This window comes from Gigantopelta aegis, chromosome 1 (genome assembly GCF_016097555.1).
Source record: "Gigantopelta aegis isolate Gae_Host chromosome 1, Gae_host_genome, whole genome shotgun sequence".
NCBI classification, from domain to species: Eukaryota; Metazoa; Mollusca; class Gastropoda; order Neomphalida; family Peltospiridae; genus Gigantopelta; species Gigantopelta aegis.
Window position 1 is genome coordinate 40,819,105 of NC_054699.1, and position 24,900 is coordinate 40,844,004.

At 41.2% G+C, this 24,900-nt stretch overlaps 1 protein-coding gene across 1 annotated transcript in view; it reads right to left on the reverse strand.

The window, feature by feature from the left end:
* Positions 1–3,634: 3,634 nt before the first annotated feature.
* The window catches only part of LOC121375041 (protein eyes shut homolog), a 106,383-nt gene continuing 85,117 nt past the window's right edge, over positions 3,635–24,900 (reverse strand). Inside the window, exons 4-11 of the mRNA XM_041502254.1 lie at positions 22,643–22,776; positions 20,505–20,652; positions 19,815–20,045; positions 11,914–12,056; positions 11,414–11,507; positions 10,369–10,503; positions 8,598–8,802; positions 3,635–4,949 (exon numbers count right to left, since the gene is read on the reverse strand). Coding sequence (XP_041358188.1) covers positions 4,799–4,949; positions 8,598–8,802; positions 10,369–10,503; positions 11,414–11,507; positions 11,914–12,056; positions 19,815–20,045; positions 20,505–20,652; positions 22,643–22,776 — 1,241 coding nt within the window. The 3' untranslated portion in view covers positions 3,635–4,798. The remainder of the gene's footprint in view (positions 4,950–8,597; positions 8,803–10,368; positions 10,504–11,413; positions 11,508–11,913; positions 12,057–19,814; positions 20,046–20,504; positions 20,653–22,642; positions 22,777–24,900) is intronic.

The window sequence follows — 24,900 nt, forward strand, 5'->3', positions numbered from 1 at the left end:
TGTGGGATGATTCATACAAACGATCCCTTGCTGCTAATGTAAATATGTAGCGGGTTTCCGACGACGACTACGAGTCTGAATTACCAAATGTCTCGATCAATTAATTTGTGCTCTAGCGACTCTAAACCCGGAGTGAGTGCTCCGCAAGGCTCAGTGGGTAGGTGTAAACCACTTGCACCGACCAGTGATCCATAACTGGTTCAACAAAGGCCATGGTTTGTGCTATCCTGCCTGTAGGAAGTGCAAATAAAAGATCCCTTGCTGCTAATCGGAAAGAGTAGCCCATGAAGTGGCGACAGTGGGTTTCCTATCAAAATCTGTGTGGTCCTTAACCATATGTCTGATGCCATATAACTAAATAAAATGTGCTGAGTGCGTCGTTAAATAAAATATTTTTTTTTCTTTCTTTCCAATAGCCGATGATTAATCAATCAATGCGCTTGAGTGTTGTTGAACAAAACTATCTTTTTAATTGATCGATGTTGTCTATTGGTGTTAAGCAAAACAAACTAGATGACAATACTTGCATGTTTATTAATCCATTTATTTGAAATAAAAGATGAAAAGACAAACAAGTTGAAATATGTACATTATTGTATAGGCAGTAACAGTAAATAAGAAACACTAATGTGTTAATTTGAAATGACCGATAAAAAGAAAAAAAAATTGAATTATGTACATCAATTTAATAAAGATGGTAAATAACCCTGCAGAGTTTTAACATTGTACTTTTAACACCATTAAAAACAAAATGACCACGAAAAATATGAAATGGCGACTACTACTAGTGGCCGTTTGATGCTATTTATCTTACGAGTGAAATATGTGGTATTTAAATATTCTGTTTCTTATCCTCTCAAACGAGTTTGAAAAGTAATTTAACCGCGTTTTTCACAGAACAATTAATTTTGATCCTGCTTTAGGTAGTACTAAACCAAATAACTTCCGACTGGGTCAAAATTCGAGGTCCACGGAACTTTTGATAGAGAAGTGAACACCACAAGTCCTGTGATTTGTGATAAATGTGAGTGTTGGTTGTAAAAAGAATTAGTTTCATCTGGGCAAAAAATGTATGCCATTTTATTTTATCTAGTACCACTGTGTCAAGCCTTGTGCTTGAAACATTTTTGTAAAAAAAAATACTTGAATTTTGTGCGGAACTAGGCTAGTCATAGACGCTACCCGGAACTAGGCTAGTATAGACGCTACCCGTTATCTCAGAAATGAGCAGCTTGACCCACATTTTTTTCTGATTCACTTTAAGGGTGAAGGGTGGCAGTATTTATATCCGTCGCGTTTATGTCGATTGATACGCTGCAGGAGTTTTAGCCACATATGTTACTATTGTCGTCTATGGGATTTGATTTGGTAGTATACACCCTATAGGCCTATGGCTGCGAAGACCTGCTTGTCACCTTGTCACCTAAGGGCAGGTCGACCGTACATCTTTAAATTGACGACGAGCATGTTATATGTTCTCACTAAAGGTGTGTAAGGAATAAATATATATATATATATATACAAACAAAACATCTCGAAACATCTAACATGTTGAACTATTGTCCTTGTAAATGAGCATCATCAACATTTATACGTAGTTTTATTTTCAGATAAGTAACAAGCAAATTATTTTGAAAATGAAAAAACTATATTACATTGTAAAAGAAAAAACAATGTAAATAAGTTGGCGGGTGAACGTTCAGTATTCCATGCTGGTTCTGAAATTGTTGACGCTGTATTTTATACACGGCCCAGAATTCAGAATTTAATGCTAATAAATAATGTAGCTATTATCTCAATATGAGCATTTTATTTAGGAGATAACCATATGGAGTTTTTAGATTTGCGGGTGTTATTGTCTATTTGATCCCGCAAATGTCATTTTTGACCGAAGGCGTTAGCCTGAGGTCAAAAATGAAACATTTGCGGGCATCAAATAGACCATAACACCCGCAAATCTAAAAACTTCATATGGTTATGTCCATTGTAAACTGAATCGTTTTTCTACAGAACTAACTGTATATTTGGCATTTCTTGAAAAAAATACCTGGCTACAATCTAACTAGACCCTTGAATCGTCAACTTCGCCTGTTCCAATTGCTAATGACGTCACTTTCTAATGACGTCATTAGCTTTCCGGGTGTTATTGTCTATTTGATCCCGGAAAAAGAATGTAATTAACCAATCACAATACAGAACACACGACAGTCAGTTTACAATTCCTAATATATAGTCATTGCCGGAACACGGGATGCCAGTCAGAAGGCGTATTATTTTAGTTATTGATATTGGAATCTAATTGATTCCTGTAATTGTCATTTATGGGAATGTTATTCAGGCCTTTTTCCAGGATTTTTTTAAAGGTACTTTACATTTCCAGCATCAGTATAATTAACACAAATCAAGCCAAATTAAGTGGAGTTGGGGTAGAGGGTTGAAACCATTTTAGTGTCCGCCTTCAAAACAGCAAATCATGTTTTTATTTATTAACATTTAAAAAAATATATTTCTTTAATTATTTATATTTAATTTATATTATTTATCTTATTATAATTATTATTTTAAGTTTATTGTGTCATCAATATTGGAATTGGATTCATGGACTTCCATCGAAAAGAAAAACACGACACACACTAAGAACAAGACATGTACATATTAACAAGACAAGGGATTTAACAAGTCAAATAACAGTCATGGTTTTCTTTAAAATGAGGACAAAGGTAATATTTACAGTGGCAGTAAGTTACTTGCGAAATGAAAAACAGTGGGGGAAAAATTACTTCCAAAATGAAAAACTGGAAGTCTGTTATTGTTAAAATGAAAAACTGGAAATCGGTTATTGTCAAAATGAAAAACGGAAGAAGTAAAATACTTCCAAAATAAAATCTGGAAGTATATTGACTTCAAGTGGAAATTTTTTCCAATGGAAGTAATTGAAAACAGGAAGTAACTTACTTTCCATATGACAAACGGTGGTGTAATAGCAAATAACTTTTACCTCCCCCCCCCCAACCAAAACCCCAACCCCCCCAACCAAAAACCCAACCCCCCCCCAACACCCCAACCCAGTAGAATTTTAAACAAGAAAAAAGAAAACGAAGTAACTTACATTGTACATAATAAATGGCGAAAGTAAGTTACTTTAAAAAACAAAAAGAAAACAACTAAGTAAATTATCTTACCCCCCAAAAAAACTAAGTAAATTATCTTACCCCCCAAAAAAACCTACAAAAAACAAAACAACAACAACAACCCTAAAACCCACAAACAAATCAATAGAAGTTTAAAAAAAACAAAATGAAAAACGAAGTAACTTACATTCTACATAATAACTGGCAAAAGTAAGTTACTTTCCAAATGAAAAAAAAACCCAACTTAAAGGAACATATACCCTAGTTTCAACCCGTGAAAAGTAACACTAAGTTTAGTTAATTGACTAACCTGTAACACATTTAGATAAAGTTACAATTTAGTAAAACATGAGTCTGTGATTTTGAAATGGTGAAATACCCTCTAAAAAGATTAAAACTCGACTCCATAACTGTTACTTCTCAAACATACGTGCCTTTTTAAAAATATGAGAAATGCATTTTGTGATATTAAAAACACCAGGATGACTCAAATCACTTCGAATGTACGGAAATTGGTAATATAAACAATAAAATCTCAGTAAAGTATGATTTAAGTTATCAAAAACAGTTATAATAGTTAAAAATATGCCTTAGTGTTTAAAACTAGGGTATGTCCCTTTAACGTTTATTACGTCGAAAATGAAAACCAAATGAATGTAAGTAAATTAGTGGATATATAAGTGTCCCACGCTGGTTCTGCGGTTGTTGATGCTGTGCGATGAAATACCAGTATATCTCTCTGTAAGTAGTGAATTACAAATACAGTTTAACATACCGTAAACCCTGCAATAAAAGCCTAGGCCCTTTTCCCCCTCTGGTGACGCTCCGAGACCCGCCTCTGTTCCAAGGCAAGCTTCTATTTTTTGCGTGCAACATTTCCCAACATAGATTTGTTGTAAGGTTATATTCCAATGTAAGCCTCCAAACCTCTTACTTCACCGAGAAATGGAAACTGCCCCTTTCTTATTGTTATCTCCATGTTGTTGTGAACTTTTGACGGGCGGCGAGTAAAACGTGGGCATGAACCCGACAAGGCTACAGGTACAAACTGGCCTTTGTATAAGATGGGCTTCTATTCAAGGCAAGCCTATATCTGTGGGTGTTTTTTTTCTTTCACACCGCTCTATTCAAGGCAGGCCTATATTGAAAGATTAATGGTATATGAAAAAATGGGCATTAACGTGACAAAGCTACAGTAGCAGAAACTGGCCTTCTATTCAAGGCAGGCCTTTATTTTGTTCGACATGCTCTAACCGAGGCAGGCTTCTATTCAAGGCAGGCCTCAATTGAAAGATTAACAGTATTTGAAAAAAATGGCATTAACCTGACAAAACTACAGTAGCAGAAACTGGCCTATAAATAAGGCAGGTTTCTATTCAAGGCAGGCCTCAATTCAAGGCAGGCCTTTATTTTGCTCGAAATGCTCAAATCGAGGCAAGCTTTTATTAAAGGCAGGCATCTATTGAAAAATTTACGGTATATGAAAAATGGGTATTAACCTGACATAGCTACAGTAGCAGAAACTGGCCTCTAAATAAGGCAGCTTTCTATTCAAGGCAGGCTTCTATCCAAGGCAGGCCTTTATTTTATTCGAAATGCTCTAATCGAGGCAGGCTTCTATTCAAGGCAGGCCTCTATTGAAGGATTTACGGTATATGAAAAACTCGTCATATTTTCTGTGGTTTTAACGACTGTTGATGGAGAGGAGAGTTGAGCTGGTTCGTATCGTAGCTAAGACTGGTCGCCTCCCAGATCGCATCAATAGACAACCGCGGACACGCCACGCTGCTCACGTTTCGATTGGTCTCACAGATCTCACTGAAAATTAACAACAACAAACAATTCAAAACTGGTTGCAATAAATTCTGACACATCGTCGCAGACCGGGCACAGTAATGTAATGTTATTTTGCATTTCAAGTTTCTTGGAGCCCGTTTCACGACGCGATCTTTGGGATACGATCACCGTAAGTATATAAGGTAGTAATGCATTTAAGGCGATCTTAACGCTAAGATCGCTTCTGGGAATGGGGTCCAGGTCTAATTACAGCTTTTATGGTAACCAGACTATTGAGAATCATCGAAGTTAAGATTGCACAGCCATGCCACCTCTTATCTATACACAAATTCAATTTCGCCAACTTCGGTTTCAAAATTATGGATATACTTTGCGGAGATTTTAATTTTAGATCTGGACAGTATAATATTTGTAAGCCATCCCAAATGCTAACAAAAACATGAAAGCAATTAATGAAATAATACACATTTATGAAGAAAACAATAATATTATAAAAACAAGATACATTAGATTATTTCGTAATATTTAACAGTGGGAAAGGCCAAAACAGAAAACAAGTTATCTCTCAACTTCGAACCATTAGTTTAACGTATAAAAGTCAAGCAGCAGTAACAACACATTGTGGAACTTGCTAGATACAACACTGCGAACCTTTATCTATATACAAGATGAAAAAGAAGTTCTGAAATCGAAAATAAAAAGAATATGGGATAATGGAACTACATTTAGAGGACAAAATTTAGGTAACTTGAAACACAAATCGAAAGAAGAATGTCTGAATTATTAAAGAAAAAATAAATAAAAGGGCATTATATCAGGTCAAGGTCAAAATAGAGGACGAAAAACCAACAATGTATTTCTTGCAATTTAGAACTAGAAATTATTTAAGAAAATTAAAATATCAAAATTCACTCAAAAAGTGGAACACAGAGATATATATATATATTTTTTAAAATAAATAAAAAGGTTTACCAAACTCTTTATTCCGCACCAACTGAGCCAAATGAGGGCATTATTAAAAAAGACATATCAAGAGGAATTAACGTGAGGGGTGGTTGTATAAATATACAGAAAAGGTATTAAAAATTAAAACGAAACCAGAATCTGATGAATTTACTACTGAATCCTTTATAAATGGGATTAATATCGAACCTTTCCTAGTTCGATACTTTAACTACAACCACATTATAAAAAAAAAGCATCATGTACAAAAGTTAGGTGTTTTAAACTGTATCCCTACACCAGTTAAAGCAAAAAAGAAGACTTCTTTAAACGTTTGTTGGAATCTTTGGCCGTAGTAATCTCTACTTACGATTTCTGAGTGTATTGCAAAGAGAATTAAACACAAGTTCTTGATAAATTAAAAGAGACGAAACTGGTTTTATGAAAGGAAGGTAGTAGATAATATATTAGATTAATTTACGACATCATGTTTTACACCAACAACATGATGTTCCTGGGTTACTGAAACTAACGGTTTAGTCAGACACATAGGCGTACGGACTTCCGTTTTTTTTGTAGGAGGGGGGGGCAGGCTTGTTTTTGTCCAAATTAAACGCAAATGCCCCAATCCGGATAACAACATTTATTTATATTTGAATTACTATCAAAGAGCTATATAGGGTTGCAAACGAATTTCTACGCATTCTTACATGAATTACAACTTATTTTGATGGTAAAATGATGGAAATGGTAAAAAGGTCTCAGGTTAGCATATTTTGCCCGAAAATCTGTATAATGTTTGCCCGAATTTAAGGTTTTGCTCCAGAACTAGAGGGTCAGTTGACCGTCTCTCCCTTGCCTACTCTCTCGTACGCTTATGGTCAGACATAAACATAGAATGGTAAAAATCCTAATTTGTTGTTGTTTAGACTTATTTCACCGTAACAATATTCAGATACATGTATTCACATTCTGATTCCTGAGCTACTAGTAATGTTTACAAAGCATCTGACTTATACATCTTGATCCTTTATAAATAATGCGTTAGCAATATATTTTTAACTTTAAGACATCCATTAAACATGTCACAATATCTGAATCTAGTGTTGCACAAAATGAGTTTTACCTGAATCATTTAAATAAGAATTAGTAAAGGGATGTAGACAAGGGGATACATTCTCTCCTTGTATAATTATCCTATATGCTGAAGTATTATTAAATTAGAAACTCGAGTGGTATTAGTGTAGTTGGTGAAGAATACCTGTATATCACAATATTATTGACGGTTCTCTCAAGAATCTACAATGCACAATCAGTTTTAAACTCTTATGCACCTGTATCATGCCTAAAAATAAATTACAAAACAAAACGTTTCCTTAGGATGTTTTCCCATCATAATATGTGATAGACGTTAGGATGCGACTAGACTTGACACTGTTGTCAATTGCGACCACTTGTGGGACGGTGGGCTTGACACCTACATGACATCACATCTATTTCTTTGTCAATGTGTTATAATGAAATACTCCACGTTGTGTTTGAAAGGCGGTACCCTAACTCAGTTAAAAAGACGTTTGAACATTTCATGTATCTATTTCAACTCATAATGTTAAATCCCATACGTCATAATTAAATATCCGTTACATTAATTACAATATAACGTCATCCCATTGGTCCAGGGGTAGCAATGCAAGTTTATTCATTTCTCGAAGAACGTAAAAATTACGTTGTCAGGGAACGTTATTTATCCAGCAATCACTGTATTATATATTGGAAAGATATGACCAGATAAATCTCTATAGTTTTGGTCACTGACCAAAAATATAGGTCACGTGACATAAGCCCAACTCGACTCCAGACTAGATTTTCAATAAACATACTTTTTAAATCATTTGTTTACATAGAATAAATACAAAAAACGTTTGCTTTTGCAATAACAATACAAAAGTTGTATATTTATTTATGAATTAGAGGTTAGAAATGCTTTTTAAATGTGACAGAATGTAGCTAGCGTCTTACAAAAAATGATGTCATGTATCTTGTATGACGTCATACGGCAAAAGCTTTGCTAGGTTGACGATACTTTGCGTATACTTCGCAGGATAACGCCGATATCTTAAGACAGTAACCAGATATTCCCTATATATGATGATGTCATTTTATATAGGCAAGTTGTCTTATTGAGCGTTATTGTTTATGGACCAAAATTAATTCGAAATAAAGTTTGACTTTTTATTATCAAGTATGATTCAAATTTAATTATAAGTATTGTCTGTCATTTGTTTTACATTCATCTGGGAATGAAAAGAAGAAGAAGGAAAAAAATTCATCCGCAAACGTATGTGAGAATGGCTTCGCCGATTCACACTATTTGCGGATGATTTTTTTTATTCATACCCTAATGAATGTAAAATAAATAACAGACAATCTTTAAATAATTAAAAAAAATATATACTAGTATATAGTCGTGACATCATGGAGTCACCAAGCCTATACAAACAAGTGGTCGCAAATAAATAACAGACAATCCTTAAATTAAAAAAAAGAACTAGTCGTGACATCATGGAGACACCCATCTTCATAAATCAAGGCTAATATATTCGTTCCTCGTCGTTCCTCGTATTACGAGGAACGAATATATTAGCCTTGATTTATGAAGATGGGAGACACCAAGCCTATACAAACTAGTGGACAACAAGCCTATAGAGTATAGATGACGTCACTCACTTGTTCTGTCGTCTGTACTTGAGTCTCTTGAAGCTGAATCTCTTGTACGTCTCGTGCATGCGGCAGTAGCAGCCGGACAAGACGACGACGACCATGAGGATGGCGCCGGACAGGGTGCCGGCCACGATGTACAGGTTGCGCACGTGATACTTCTGCTCGGCCAGAGTCTGAGGCTTGCCTTCCAGGAATGGCGCGAACATGTCAACTGAAGATATACACACACACACACATTAGGGGCCGTCCATAATTTTCAACATTTTCACAAGTGTACAAAGAGTCCACTTTTGGCCACTCCCCTGAATGTGTACGCTGGCCCCTTAACCCCCCACCCCCCCCCCCCCCCCATCCCCGCGTACGCTCGTGAAAATGTTGAAAATTATGGACGGCCCCTTAAAGGGACATTCCTGAGTTTGTTGCACTATAAGATGTTTACGAAAAATACAATATTTCTACGATTAAACTTACATATTAAATATATTTTCTTGTTTAGAATATCAGTGTCTGTATATTCAATGTGTTTCTGGCCGTCTTAATATTTGTAAGAAGCCCAAACCGGATTTTGTCTTCAAATAATTTCGTACGTACGAAAACAATATATATTTTAGGAAATAAAATGAAATTTAACCTAGTACAAATAGTGGAACGATCAGAAACACGTTTAATATAAAGTCACTAATATTTTATGCAGAAAAATATATTTGATATGTAAGTACAATCGTTAAAAAGTCTCTGTTAGTCGATAACATCTTAAAAATTGCAGTAAACTCAGGGATGTCCCTTTAATATATCACAGAGATCTGTGAGAACTGAAAAGTTCGCGTGTTTGGTTGAAATTAGAGCAGAATGACATCTTTCCTGGAAAGTAACCGATTTATGTTATTTTATACATAGAGAATAATACACGAGTGGCTGTTAGATACCATTTATCTTACAACGAGTTGTTTTAAAATGTATCTAACGATCAAAAGCAAGTTTGATATGTTTTTAACAACGAGTTATGAGATAAATGGTATCTAACGGACACGAATGTATTATTCTATTTCTTACATATCCTAAAAAAACAGGTTTAAAGCAAAGTTTAACATCTTTTCCAACTAAAAGTTATTTACAGCCCTTGCACTTGCGCGTCACAGACAAATGATTGTCAGGTTAACTAGGCTATATGTCAGAGTGTAATCGATTTCCACAGTGCTGGGGTTCTTTTTCATTGGACGTATGACATTGGTGACCTGGTCATCACCAAGGAGAAGCCAGTCGTATGTCTTGAAATTGTTAAAACACGTACATGTGTAGGTCAGGTCAGGTCAGGTCAGGTCATAGGGCTTTACGTGCACATTCAGAGCAAGCTGTAGTAGCGCTCGCTACATGTGTAAACAAGGATGTGTTATAAACAATAACAAATGATGTTCTCACAAACGGGTGTGCAAGAAACACAATTTACTCATTGTTTAAAGGAAGCTGCCACCAATTCAGCTGCCAATTGTTTTCTTTGTGTTGTTATTGGTTTTGTTTGTTTCTGTTTCTGTTTCTCGTGTTTTTCGTGTTTTTGTTTGTTCATCCCCCACTCTTAAATATTTAAAGATAATAATTTAAAACAAAAATCTTAAATATTTCTATTTAATTACTACGATCTATTTTCAAATTTATTTTAAAATGTTGTTTAAATAATAATAATTGTTTTTTAATAAAAAGCAAATACGAAAGATTACGAGAAATAAACTTATTAATATATATTTTTTTGACCTGGAAAAGAAGTTCCGGTATAACTTACGTGTATACTGGCAGTTTGGACCGGCATGCATTTCGCGACAGAGACACTGGTAGCCATTGATGAGGTCCCGACAGGTGGCGTCATGCAGACATGGTCTGGACTGGCACTCATTGATGTTCACCTCGCAGTGACTTCCTGCAAAACACAGCTAGGGTCTCACTACACAGTTGTCATCGGCCATTGAAATACACGTTAAATTGCCCAACTTCAAATGAAGATTGCCAATAGAACGGGTTCTCGTTGGCACTAACAATATACACCATTACGAACATAAGCATTTATTTTCACTCCAAAATTGAGAACATTTCTGTCTCAGGTTTTTTACGATATGATCGCATCTGGCTGTAGTACCGGTCTGAAGAGGTAATTTAAGAACCTATTCACACCGGCCGCTTCTTCCGCTATACATCAGCGTCCCCAAATGTCAATGCACAATATTACAAAATAACATGGGAATAATCCAGCCAGAAGGCTTACCATTGAAAAATACAAATAGTTTTAATTATTTAACAATTACACGAATTGAATATGTGAACCACAACATATGTCACAGTTATGAACTAAAGTGGACAGTGATCAATGAACTCTCACCCGGAAGTGAACTGTGTAGTGAACTGTGTAGTGAAATCTGTACATTCTAGGACGTCAGTTTAGTGGAGTTTTCTTCAAAACCACGACCAAGAAGAGGCAGAAAATAACAGCCTTTCAGTAATAGTGAATTTACATCATGATGAACGATATTAATTAAGGGGCATTCAACAATTACGTCGGGAGCGGGATGTAGCTCAAGCAGTAGTGTGTCCGACTGTGAAGTGGTCGGTCATCGGATCGATCCTTCTCAGTAGACCCATTTGCAGTTTGGGTTATTTTCCGTTCCAACCAGTGGTCCATGTGGAAATATGTAGCAGGTTGCTTCTCGAAGATTATACGTGAATTTGACCAAATGTTTGACATCCAAGAGCCGATGAATAATAAAGCAATGCTCTCTAGTGGTGTCGTTATACAAAATAAATAAAATTAATTAATAACTTCACTGGTGACATACCCATGAAGCCAGCCCTGCAGCGACACCTGTACGTCCGTCCATTGTCCTCACAGGCGCTCTGGTTGAAACATGGATTTGACTGGCAGAGATGGACCTGATGGTAAAACAATTATATAGACAATCTCAAATATCAATCTGATTAAAATTAGCTCTAATAGTAATTGACCAATGGAGCTAATTTTAATTAGACTGCTCAAATATGTACATAAAACACCATCCAACGAAAAGGTCACAGAGAAATGAAAAGTAATTGGGTATTGTCAGATCTTAGAGTAATTTGAAGATCAAACATTGAAAAAGAAAGGAGCCTTTGTTTGATGACAGTTAGTATATTTTTAAGTATTAGTACGGCTATAGTATTATTTAGTTTGTTTTATCATTTGGTTGAGAGAGAGAGAAAGAGAGAGAGAGAGAGAGAGAGAGAGAGAGAGAGAGAGAGAGAGAGAGAGAGAGAGAGAGAGAGAGAGAGAGAGAGAGAGAGAGGTGGAGGTGGAAAGTACCTTTTGTGAGCAGTTTAGACCGTTGAAGCCCATTGGACAGTGACATTCATATGTGTCTCTCTTATCAATACAGACGCCGCCATTTTCACAGGGGTTCGATTGGCATTCGTTATACTCATTTTCACAGTTCTCGCTGTAGAATCCTAGTAAGAAAATACAATTATAATTATAATCCCACTTCTGACACCAAACCCATTATAGAAGGAGATCACAGACGTTGTGCATAGATGCATTATAGATAATTAATTGTTCAACAAATACAAATTACATCATCATCATCATCATCATCATCATCGTCGTCGTCGTCATCGCCTTCACCACAATCATAAACACTGTTATCATGATATCAGATGTAGTATTTCTCTCGATCTTAGCGGTAAAACCGTTGTTATACTCTTCTCGAGTACAGTTCAACAGTCTGATCAACCACAGCAAAGATAAAACCGTTATTATACTCTTCTCGAGTACAGTTCAACAGTCCGATCAACCACAGCAAAGATAAAACCGTTATCATACTCTTCTCGAGTACAGTTCAACAGTCCGATCAACCACAGCAAAGATGAAACAAGCTCCAGACAAAGGAAAGAAATGATTTATTTAACGACGCACTCAACACATTTTATTTACCTTTATATGGCGTCGGAAATATGGTTGAGGACTCAGCACTGGCTGAAACGAGAAATAGCCCAATGGGCCGACCGATGGGGGGGGGGGGGGGGGGGGGGGGGGGGGGGGGGGGGGGGGGGGATCGATCCTAGATCGATCGCGCCTCAGGCGAGCACATCACACCTCAGCTCCAGAGAAGGTAGAAACCAATCTCCGCGAATCATAGCAGGACCTATGAAGTCTACACCTGTTAAAGAGTTGGGGAAAACCCTGCTGCTACACAGCCATTCAGGGAGAGGAAAGATGCTAAAATCATGGTTCAGGCAGAGAAATTCAAGTACCAATGAAATAGAGGATGAGGGTCTGACAAAGGGAAGCATCTCAAATGCAGCAGAGTCATCTAACCAAAGTAGGAAACTTGCCAGACAGCATCGAAAAAGAAAGAAATGTTTTATTTAACGACGCACTCAACACATTTTATTTACGGTTATATGGCGTCAGACATATGGTTAAGGACTACACAGATTTTGAGAGGAAACCCGCTGTCGCCACTATATGGGCTACTCTTTCCGATTAGCAGCAAGGGATCTTTTATTTGCGCTTCCCACAGGCAGGATAGCACAAACCATGGCCTTTGATGAACCAGTTATGGATCACTGGTTGGTGCAAGTGGTTTACACCTACCCATTGAGCCTTGCGGAGCACTCACTCAGGTTTTGGAGTCGGTATCTGGATTAAAAATCCCATGCCTCGACTGGGATCCGAACCCAGTACCTACCAGCCTGTAGACCGATGGCCTAACCAATACGCCACCGAGGCCGGTCAGACAGCATCAAGTTAGCCTGCTGGCAGAGTTTAACAGATCTCCCACGTACAGAACTAAAGTCTGTTTTGTTTAACGACACCACTAGAGCACATTGATTAATTAATCATTTGGTATTGGGTGTCAAACGTTCGTAGTCATCAGAGGAAAGCCACTACATTTTTCCATTAGCAGCGAGGGATCTTTTACACTCACAAAAACAACATATACCACGGCTTTTGACCAATTGTGCAACTAGTTGGAAGAACCCCCCCCCCCCCCAAAACAACCCCAATCAGTTGATTAGATCCACCGAGGTGGTTTGATCCAACGACGCATGCACCTCAGGCAAGCGCTCAACCAACTGAGCTACCTCCCCCCCCCCCACCACACACGTAGAGTCATAGATCTACAGTCTACAGAACAACACGTATCTGTCCCACAAGTAGCCCCAGGAGACAGTTAACAGAGTCAAATGCTTAAAGGGACATTCCTGTGTTTGTAGCATTGTAAGATGTTTCCGAACAATAAAATATTTCTACGATTAAACTTACATTTGATCCAAGACCATTGTGAGATCCCAGGAAATAAGGAGGCAGACAGACTAGCCAAGATAAGAGAAAAACAAATGGTTTAAACAATATTTATTCCCTTATAATGCTGGTTGGGGATTGGCCATCAGGCAAAATGCCTATATCAAGGCCTCTCCCTTGCAAACTAACAATAGTGTTAAGGTCTCTAAAAGGAAACCCTTGTTCAGGTCTTCCATCAAGCCAAGGGCAGCGAAGGATGTATAGCACTTTCTCTGCCATTAGGAAAAAGTAACTCTGACTAGACTGTCTACAAACCACAACAGACTGAACGCTCATATGTTAAAAAAGTTCAAGCTGGCACCTTTATCAAAATGCGGCTATGGGTTCGAAGACCAAACATCGGGGAACATCCTGCAGAGGTGCCCATCCTATCAAAGTGGAAGACAATCTGACTGGTTCATCGAGTCTCCATTATACACCGAGCTCTATCGTGAACTGGAAATCACAGCTCATTGCACACTACATGTGGGATACTGGTGTAGCTTGTCAAAGTGAAGAAGAAGAAGAAGAAGAAGAAGAAGAAGAAGAAGTAGAAGAAGAAGAAGAAGACGACGAAGAACCAAAATCTGTATCTCTGCACACATTTAGAGTCAAAGGGACGTTTTCACAAGGTCGTGACTGCCAGCATGAAGCACCGTTATGGGCTTTGTCAAAAGGCGAACTACCGCCCAAGACTGACGAACTACCGCTCAAGACTTAGCGAACTACCGCTCAAGAATGCCGAACTACCGCGCTCAAGACTGGTGAACTACCGCGCTCAAGACTTGCGAACTACCGCGCTCAACACTGGCGAACAACCGCTCAACACTGGCGAACTACCACACTCAAGACTGGCGAACTACCGCGCTCAACACTGGCGAACTACCGCTCAACACTGGCGAACTGCCGCCCAAGACTGGCGAACTACCGCTCACAACTGGCGAACTACCGATCAAGACTGGCGAACTACTGCTCAAGACTGGCGAACTACCGCTCAAGACTGGCGAACTACTGCTCAAGACTGGCGAACTACTGCTCAAGACTGGCGAACTACCGCTCAAGACTGGTGAACTACTGCTCAAGACTGGCGAACTACCGCTCAAGACTGGCGAACTACCGCTGAAGACTGGCGAACTACCGCTCAAGACTGGCGAACTACTGCTCAAGATTGGCGAACTACTGCCCAAGACTGGCGAACTATCGCTCAAGACTGGCGAACTATCGCTGGTGAACTACTGCTCAAGACTGGCGAACTACTGCTCAAGACTGGCGAACTACCGCTCAAGACTGGCGAACTACTGCTCAAGACTGGTGAACTACTGCTCAAGACTGGCGAACTACCGCTCAAGACTGGTGAACTACTGCTCAAGACTGGCGAACTACCGCGCCCAAGACTGGTGAACTACTGCTCAAGACTGGCGAACTACCGCTCAAGACTGGCGAACTACCGCTGAAGACTGGCGAACTACCGCTGAAGACTGGCGAACTACTGCTCAAGACTTGTGAACTACTGCCCAAGACTGGCGAACTATCGCTCAAGACTGGCGAACTACTGCTCAAGACTGGCGAACTACTGCTCAAGACTGGTGAACTACTGCTCAAGACTGGCGAACTACCGCTGAAGACTGGCGAACTACCGCTCAAGACTGGCGAACTACTGCTCAAGACTGGCGAACTACTGCCCAAGACTGGCGAACTATCGCTCAAGACTGGCGAACTACTGCTCAAGACTGGCGAACTACCGCTCAAGACTGGCGAACTACTGCTCAACTGGACTGGCGAACTACTGCTCAAGACTGGCGAACTACTGCTCAAGACTGGTGAACTACTGCTCAAGACTGGCGAACTACCGCCAAGCGAACTACCGCCAAGACTGGCGAACTACTGCCCAAGACTGGCGAACTACTGCTCAAGACTGGTGAACTACCGAACTACCTCAAGACTGGCGAACTACGCCCAAGACTGGCGAACTACCGCTCAAGACTGGCGAACTACTGCCCAAGACTGGCGAACTACCGCTCAAGACTGGTGAACTACTGCTCAAGACTGGCGAACTACCGCTCAAGACTGGCGAACTACCGCTCAAGACTGGCGAACTACTGCTCAAGACTGGCGAACTACCGCTCAAGACTGGCGAACTACCGCTCAAGACTGGCGAACTACCGCTGAAGACTGGCGAACTACCGCTCAAGACTGGCGAACTACTGCTCAAGACTTGTGAACTACTGCCCAAGACTGGCGAACTATCGCTCAAGACTGGCGAACTACTGCTCAAGACTGGCGAACTACCGCTCAAGACTGGCGAAACTACTGCTCAAGACTGGTGAACTACTGCTCAAGACTGGCGAACTACCACTCAAGACTGGTGAACTACTGCTCAAGACTGGCGAACTACCGCGCCCAAGACTGGCGAACTACTGCCCAAGACTGGCGAACTACTGCTCAAGACTGGTGAACTACGCCCAAGACTGGCGAACTACCGCTCAAGACTGGCGAACTACTGCCCAAGACTGGCGAACTACCGCTCAAGACTGGTGAACTACTGCCCAAGACTGGCGAACTACCGCTCAAGACTGGCGAACTACCGCTCACAACTGGCGAACTACCGCTCAAGACTGGCGAACTACCGCTCACAACTGGCGAACTACCGCTCAAGACTGGAACTGAACTGGCGAACTACTGCTCAAGACTGGCGAACTACGCTCAAGACTGGCGAACTACTACGCTCAAGACTGGCGAACTACCGCTCAAGACTGGCGAACTACCGCTCAAGACTGGCGAACTACCGCTCAAGACTGGCGAACTACCGCTCAAGACTGGCGAACTACTGCTCAAGACTGGCGAACTACCGCCCAAGACTGGCGAACTACTGCTCAAGACTGGCGAACTACTGCTCAAGACTGGTGAACTACCGCCCAAGACTGGCAAACTACGCCCAAGACTGGCGAACTACCGCTCAAGACTGGCGAACTACCGCTCAAGACTGGCGAACTACTGCCCAAGACTGGCGAACTACTGCCCAAGACTGGTGAACTACTGCCCAAGACTGGCGAACTACCGCCCAAGACTGGCGAACTACTGCTCAAGACTGGCGAACTACCGCTCAAGACTGGCGAACTACCGCCCAAGACTGGTGAACTACTGCCCAAGACTGGTGAACTACTGCTCAAGACTGGCGAACTACCGCTCAAGACTGGCGAACTACTGCCCAAGACTGGCGAACTACTGCTCAAGACTGGTGAACTACCGCTCAAGACTGGTGAACTACCGCTCAAGACTGGCGAACTACTGCTCAAGACTGGCGAACTACCGCTCACAACTGGCGAACTACTGCTCAAGACTGGTGAACTACCGCTCAAGACTGGTGAACTACTGCTCAAGACTGGCGAACTACCGCTGAAGACTGGCGAACTACCGCGCCCAAGACTGGCGAACTACCGCCCAAGACTGGCGAACTACTGCTCAAGACTGGCGAACTACCGCTCAAGACTGGCGAACTACCGCCCAAGACTGGCGAACTACTGCCCAAGACTGGCGAACTACTGCTCAAGACTGGCGAACTACCGCTCAAGACTGGCGAACTACCGCTCAAGACTGGCGAACTACCGCTCAAGACTGGCGAACTACCGCTCAAGACTGGCGAACTACTGCTCAAGACTGGCGAACTACCGCTCAAGACTGGTGAACTACTGCTCAAGACTGGCGAACTACCACGCCCAAGACTGGCGAACTACTGCTCAAGACTGGCGAACTACTGCTCAAGACTGGTGAACTACCGCCCAAGACTGGCAAACTACGCCCAAGACTGGCGAACTACCGCTCAAGACTGGCGAACTACCGCTCAAGACTGGCGAACTACCGCTCAAGACTGGCGAACTACTGCTCAAGACTGGCGAACTACTGCCCAAGACTGGTGAACTACTGCCCAAGACTGGCGAACTACCGCTCAAGACTGGCGAACTACTGCCCAAGACTGGCGAACTACTGCTCAAGACTGGCGAACTACCGCTCAAGACTGGCGAACTACTGCCCAAGACTGGTGAACTACTGCCCAAGACTGGTGAACTACTGCTCAAGACTGGCGAACTACCGCTCAAGACTGGCGAACTACTGCCCAAGACTGGCGAACTACTGCTCAAGACTGGTGAACTACCGCTCAAGACTGGTGAACTACCGCTCACAACTGGCGAACTACTGCTCAAGACTGGCGAACTACCGCTCACAACTGGCGAACTACTGCTCAAGACTGGTGAACTACCGCTCAAGACTGGTGAACTACTGCTCAAGACTGGCGAACTACCGCGCCCAAGACTGGCGAACTACTGCTCAAGACTGGCGAACTACTGCTCAAGACTGGTGAACTACCGCCCAAGACTGGCAAACTACGCCCAAGACTGGCGAACTACCGCTCAAGACTGGCGAACTACCGCTCAAGACTGGCGAACTACTGCTCAAGACTGGCGAACTACCGCTCAAGACTGGCGAACTACTGCCCAAGAGTGGTGAACTACTGCTCAAGACTGGCGAACTACTGCTCAAGACTGGCGAACTACTGCCCAAGACTGGTGAACTACTGCCCAAGACTGGTGAACTACTGCTCAAGACTGGCGAACTACCGCTCAAGACTGGCGAACTACTACTGCCCAAGACTGGTGAACTACCGCTCACAACTGGCGAACTACTGCTCAAGACTGGCGAACTATCGCTCACAACTGGCGAACTACTACTCAAGACTGGTGAACTACCGCTCACAACTGGCGAACTACTGCTGAAGACTGGCGAACTACTGCTGAAGACTGGCGAACTACTGCTCAAGACTGGCGAACTACCACCCAAGACTGGCGAACTACTGCTCAAGACTGGCGAACTACCGCCCAAGACTGGTGAACTACTGCTCAAGACTGGCGAACTACTGCTCAAGACTGGCGAACTACCGCCCAAGACTGGCGAACTACTGCTCAACACTGGTGAACTACCGCTCAAGACTGGTGAACCACCGCTCAAGACTGGCGAACTACTGCTCAAGACTGGCGAACTACCGCTCACAACTGGCGAATCACCGCTCAAGACTGGTGAACTACCGCTCAAGACTGGCGAACTACTGCTCAAGACTGGTGAACTACTGCCCAAGACTGGCGAACTACTGCTCAAGACTGGTGAACTACCGCCCAAGACTGGTGAACTACTGCCCAAGACTGGTGAACTACTGCTCAAGACTGGTGAACTACCGCCCAAGACTGGCGAACTACTGCCCAAGACTGGCGAACTACCGCTCAAGACTGGCGAACTACTGCTCAAGACTGGCGAACTACTGCTCAAGACTGGCGAACTACCGCTCAAGACTGGCGAACTACTGCTCAAGACTGGTGAACTACTGCTCAAGACTGGCGAACTATCGCGCCCAAGACTGGCGAACTACTGCTCAAGACTGGTGAACTACCGCTCAAGACTGGTGAACTACCAAAAAAAGCCCTTCACAAAATTATGACTGAAACCAATGTCACTCTTGTCATCTGATAAACACATAAGAACCACAAAAGTATATGACTCTTGTCATCTGATATATACATCTGATATACACAAGAGAACCACACAAATATGACTGAAACCAATGTCACTCTTGTCACCTGCTAAACACATAAGAACCACAAAAATATGTCACTCTTGTCATCTGATATATACATCTGATATACACACAATTATGACTGAAACTGTGCCAGTCTTGTGATATGATATATTCAAAAGAACCACAAAAGTATCACTAAAACCATACGCAAAGGAACCAGACTGAAAATAATGTCACTCGTGTGATCTGATAAACAAAAAACAACCAGATAAGTATGACTGAAAACAATGTCGCTCTTGTGATCTGATAAACACAAAAGAACCACACACGTATGACTGGAACCAATGTGACTCACCAGGGACACAGAAGCACCGGTACGAGTTGACGTCGTCGACGCACATTCCGTTGTTTTGACACGGCCTCGAGGCGCACTCGTTGACGTTGACCTCGCAGTGCGAGCCCGTGAAGCCAGGTAGACACTGACACGTGAAGTGGTCCATGTCACCCGAGCACGTGGCGTTGTTCATACAGGGAGACAACTCACACAGGTTCCCTACTCTTTCTTCGCACATCTTTCCTTTGTAACCTGGTGTAATGGAGAATGAGTTGTACGTAATTAGCGCATACACGCACGGGCATATGCACGTGGTGTTCACACATACACACACGTACACAGATACATATATACGCATACACACACACACACACACACGCGCGTACACACACATACACGTACACGGCTAAATACACACACACACACACACACACGTGTAAACACACATACACAGATATATACATACACATACTCGCACGCACGCACACACTCACTCATACACGCACGCTAATTTCCCACACTAACACACATATATGTACCCCAAGATATATTTTACACATTTATTTTGTATTTTAATATAATGTAGCCTGAAAACATAAAACTCGCTCGTTCACTCGTGAACGCTATCCATCCATACTCTTATATTCACTTTATTTATAAAAATCCATCCAAAACCCATCCATCCATCCATCCCTACATTATAGGACTGACCTAGCCTGCACTTGCAGATAAACTTGTCTTTCTCTTCGTCTCGGTGTTCGCAAGTGCTGCCATTGTGACAAGGGTAACTCAGACAGGCGTCGTACGTGTCGCAGTAGTCTCCCTTGAACTGGCCACAGCAGGAACAGGTAAAGTGCTTCTGCAGAATAATGATAACAATATATATCCAGCCACACAGTCTCCAAAAATACGAATGGTCGGGATCAAAATACAAACTATGTGGCATAATTGCAGTGTGAAGCGGAAGTCAGTCTGCGATTGATGTGCGTAATCGTAGGGTCGACTTGGCTTAGCCACCGGCCTCGATGGCGTCGTGGCAGGCCATCGGTCTACAGACTGGTAGGTACTGGGTTCGGATCCCAGTCGAGGCATGGACTTTTTAATCCGGATACCGACTCCAAACCCTGAGTGAGTGCTCCGCAAGGCTCAATGGGTAGGTGTAAACCACTTGCACCGACCAGTGATCCATAACTGGTTCAACAAAGGCCATGGTTTGTGCTATCCTGCCTGTGGGAAGCGCAAATAAAAGATCCCTTGCTGCTAATCGGAAGAGTAGCCCATGTAGTGGCGACAGCGGGTTTCCTCTCAAAATCTGTGTGGTCCTTAACCATATGTCTGACGCCATATAACCGTAAATAAAATGTGTTGAGTGCGTCGTTAAATAAAACACTTCTTTCTGGGTTAGCCATAAAACAAGTAGTATCAACATTTACAAGTGTGGGACGCTAATCTAAGTACCAGTCAGGTATATACGAGAGAGAGAGAGAGAAAGAGAGAGAGAGAGAGAGAGAGAGAGAGAGAGAGAGAGAGAGAGAGAGAGAGAGAGAGAGAGAGAGAGAGAGAGAGAGAGAGAGAGAGAGAGAGAGAGAGAGAGAGAGAGAGAGAGAGAGAGAGATGATGAGAATACAGTTAACAAGGCAATCGAATGAGACCACAAGAGAGAGAGGGTGTGAGTTCCCTATTCAGATATTTTAATATTACATACTAAATATAAAACAACTGAACTAACAACCAATGTCATTGTATATTACTCAAGTAACATCAAACGAACCAGCCACTTAGAAAGGCACTTGATGCTACATAAAGATGCTTAATAAAAATGTAACGTTTTAAGAAAACTTTCCAAAAGGTCAGGGGCCTATTTCACAAAACATCGTAAGTTTACGTCTGCAACTAGCAGTTACACCTGGCATACATTTACAAGTGTTTGACATTTATTTCACTAAAAAATTTCAATCGTTTCAGAAGATGAAGCATTTTAATAACACAAGAAAATGAAACATGTGTACTTTTAACTATATTTGATAATAGTAATAAAAATTGTGGTTTAGTCGTAGATTTACGTTTACGTACAAAACTAGGCTTACGATGTTTTGTGAAACTGGGCCCTGGTCATAGGATTTAACGTGGATATTTAGAGCAAGCTGTTGTAGCGCACGCCTGTTATGGGCGCAGGTGTTAACGTACGCCGGCTCTTTCGCCAAGGACAGAAAAGGCTTTGGGGTGGAAGAGAGAAGGGACCGTCCGCGTTTGGCAAGTGCTAGAAATCACCAGCAGCCCGACCAGGGTCGGTAGCGGTCAGGGGTCCTCAGTTTGACTCTTAACTGCTCTCAAATGAAACTCGAGGATGTACTGAACACAACCAAGTCCAAGTCTAAAGTGTTTAACGTGCACATCCAGAGCAAGTTGTTGTAGCGCACGCCTGTCCTGGGCACAGATGCAGGCCTCGGCCGGCTCCTCCGTCCAGGACAGAAAAGGTGGGGTGGGTAGGTGGGGGGACCGCCTGCACTGGCAGGTGCCAGGGAGCACCAGAAGTCCGACCATAGCCGGTAACAGGCGGAGGGTGGGATGGTGCTATGGAATTTGGAATGTCCCGTTACGGCGTAGGATTAAGCCAAAGAGAATGGGTGCGCATTTTTGATGAAGGAATTTAGGCGCGATTTTGAACGGTCGATCTAAATGGAAAGGTAGGGAGCTACGTATGGGTTTGGAATTTAGTAGGCCGAGAGTAGCTCGTTAATTGGACCTATGTGGTGCTGACATGTCTCCCTAGGTTGCCCATAGGGGCCCTTAAAAGGGTATGAACTGTTCAGCTCCTGAACACAACGTTAGTACTTGTCTATTTTTACCTCTCCCTTTTTAGTGACGCACTGTCCTCTTCCGGAGCATGTGACATACCCGTTCTTGCACATGTTTCGTTTGACAGTCACGTTCAGACGAAGTCCAAATTTACACTGGATGAGAGGTCTGTTGTCCAGATCAACTGAAATTAATATTGCAACATTAATATTAAAACGACAGACGCTAGTTTTTAAACACTAAGGCATATTTGTTCACAATTAGAGCCTTTTATGATCACTGAAATCAAACATTTCTTGTATTTTATTGTTTAGATTATCCATTTCCGTACAACCGAAGAGTTTCTGGTCATCCTGGTGTTTCTAATACCACAAACAGCATTTTTCATATTTTTAAAAACACACGTGCGTCTAAGAAGTAACGGTTATGTAGTCCCGTTTTAGTCTATTTTTAAAGGTATTTCAACATCACAGACATTTGCTTCACTCGGTTGTATCCAAATTTGTTACAGGTTTGTAAATTAACCAACCTTAGTGTCCATTTTTACAGGTTGAAACTAGAGTCTAGGTAAAAAATATACCTTAGTGTTTAAAAACTAGGGTCTGTCTCTTTAATAACAACATTGATCGCTACATTTTGAATATTATATGGAATATTATATTTATTACCCTTATGGTTAAACACATCAAAGTGATACGTCCCACTAGAACGGCTCGTTAAATAATTTTCATTGTCACTCACCAAAGCTCGTGGACAACTGAAATTTATTTCACTCGAGACATGAAAATGGATGCTCGTTTAATATCCTATACTTATTTCTTATATGGTAAAAAGATATCTTGGTACATATTAAACGAGCTTCCATTTCGTATCATGTTTATGTCCCAAGTGAAATAATTCTCAGTTGTCACGAGCTTTAACAAGTTGAGAAATATACATTAATTACGATCAATTATGTGTAATAAATAGGATATTAAACTCGTTACCACTTCGTATCATGTTTATGTCCCTCGTCAAATAATTTTACTTGTCAGGGAATGGGGGTTGGGTCATGCCTGTTGATAAGAGGACTGCCACCCCGAAGGCTTCTGTATGAAAGGATTCGCGCTAGCTACATGTTTTTGACACTTTTGTGTCCGGTGTTTTAAATTATGTGGATTATTTGATTTTCACCCCGCTCCTGATATTGAACATATGCATATGGATTTTTGTAAACGAATTTTGAATGGGACATTCCTGAGTTTGCTGCATTGTAAGATGTTTCGGACTAATAAAATATTTATACGATTAAACTTACAAATTAAATATATTTTCTTGTTTAGAATATCAGTGTCTGTATATTCAGTATGATTTTGTCTTCAAATAATTTCGTACGTACGAAAAAAAAAAAACGATTTTAGGAAATAAAATGAAATTTAACCTAGTACAAATATTAGAACGACCAGAAACACGTCTAATATACAGCCACTAATATTTTATGCAGAAAAATATATTTGATATGTAATTATAATCGTTAAAAAGTCTCTGTCAGTCGATGACGTCTTAAAAATTGCAGCAAACTCAGGAATGTCCTTTTAAAAAGGCACCACAAATATTTTTGTTTTTGTTTAACGACACCACTAGAACACATTGATTAATTAATCATCGGCTATTGGATGTCAAACATTTGGTAATTCCGACACGTAGTCAGCAGAGGAAACCCTTTACATTTTGTTCTAATGCAGCACTGGGTCTTTTATATGCACCATTACACAGCCAGGATAGCACACACCACAGCCTTTGATATATATCAGTCGTTGTGCTCTAGCTGGAACGAGAATTAGCCAAATGGGCCCACCGACTGGAATCGATCCCAAACCGACCGCGCATCGAGCAAGCACTTTACCACTGGACGACTATGTCCCGCCATGTACCACAAATGCAGTTGTTTTAACAGAACTTGGAAGAGCGCCTTTGCACATTGTGCGTAAAATCAGAATAGTTAAATATTGGTTGAAGCTACTACAAACAAATAATTGTATTTTGAAAGCATATGAAGATATGTTAGAACATATGAATCCCTTTAACTGGGTTTATCAGGTTAGACTTCTACTATTATCTACAGGTTGTGGAGATGTTTGGTTTGGTCAACATGTAGATAGAGATGTTTTGTTTTAAAGATGTTTTAAAATACGTTTAACTAATCAGTTTATTCAAGAGAAAGATACTATAATAGACAGATCTCGTGAATGCCATATAACGGTATATAAACAGTTGACAGGCACTTTCTATTTACAATATTACCGTAGAATATCAGTTCCTAACTGTT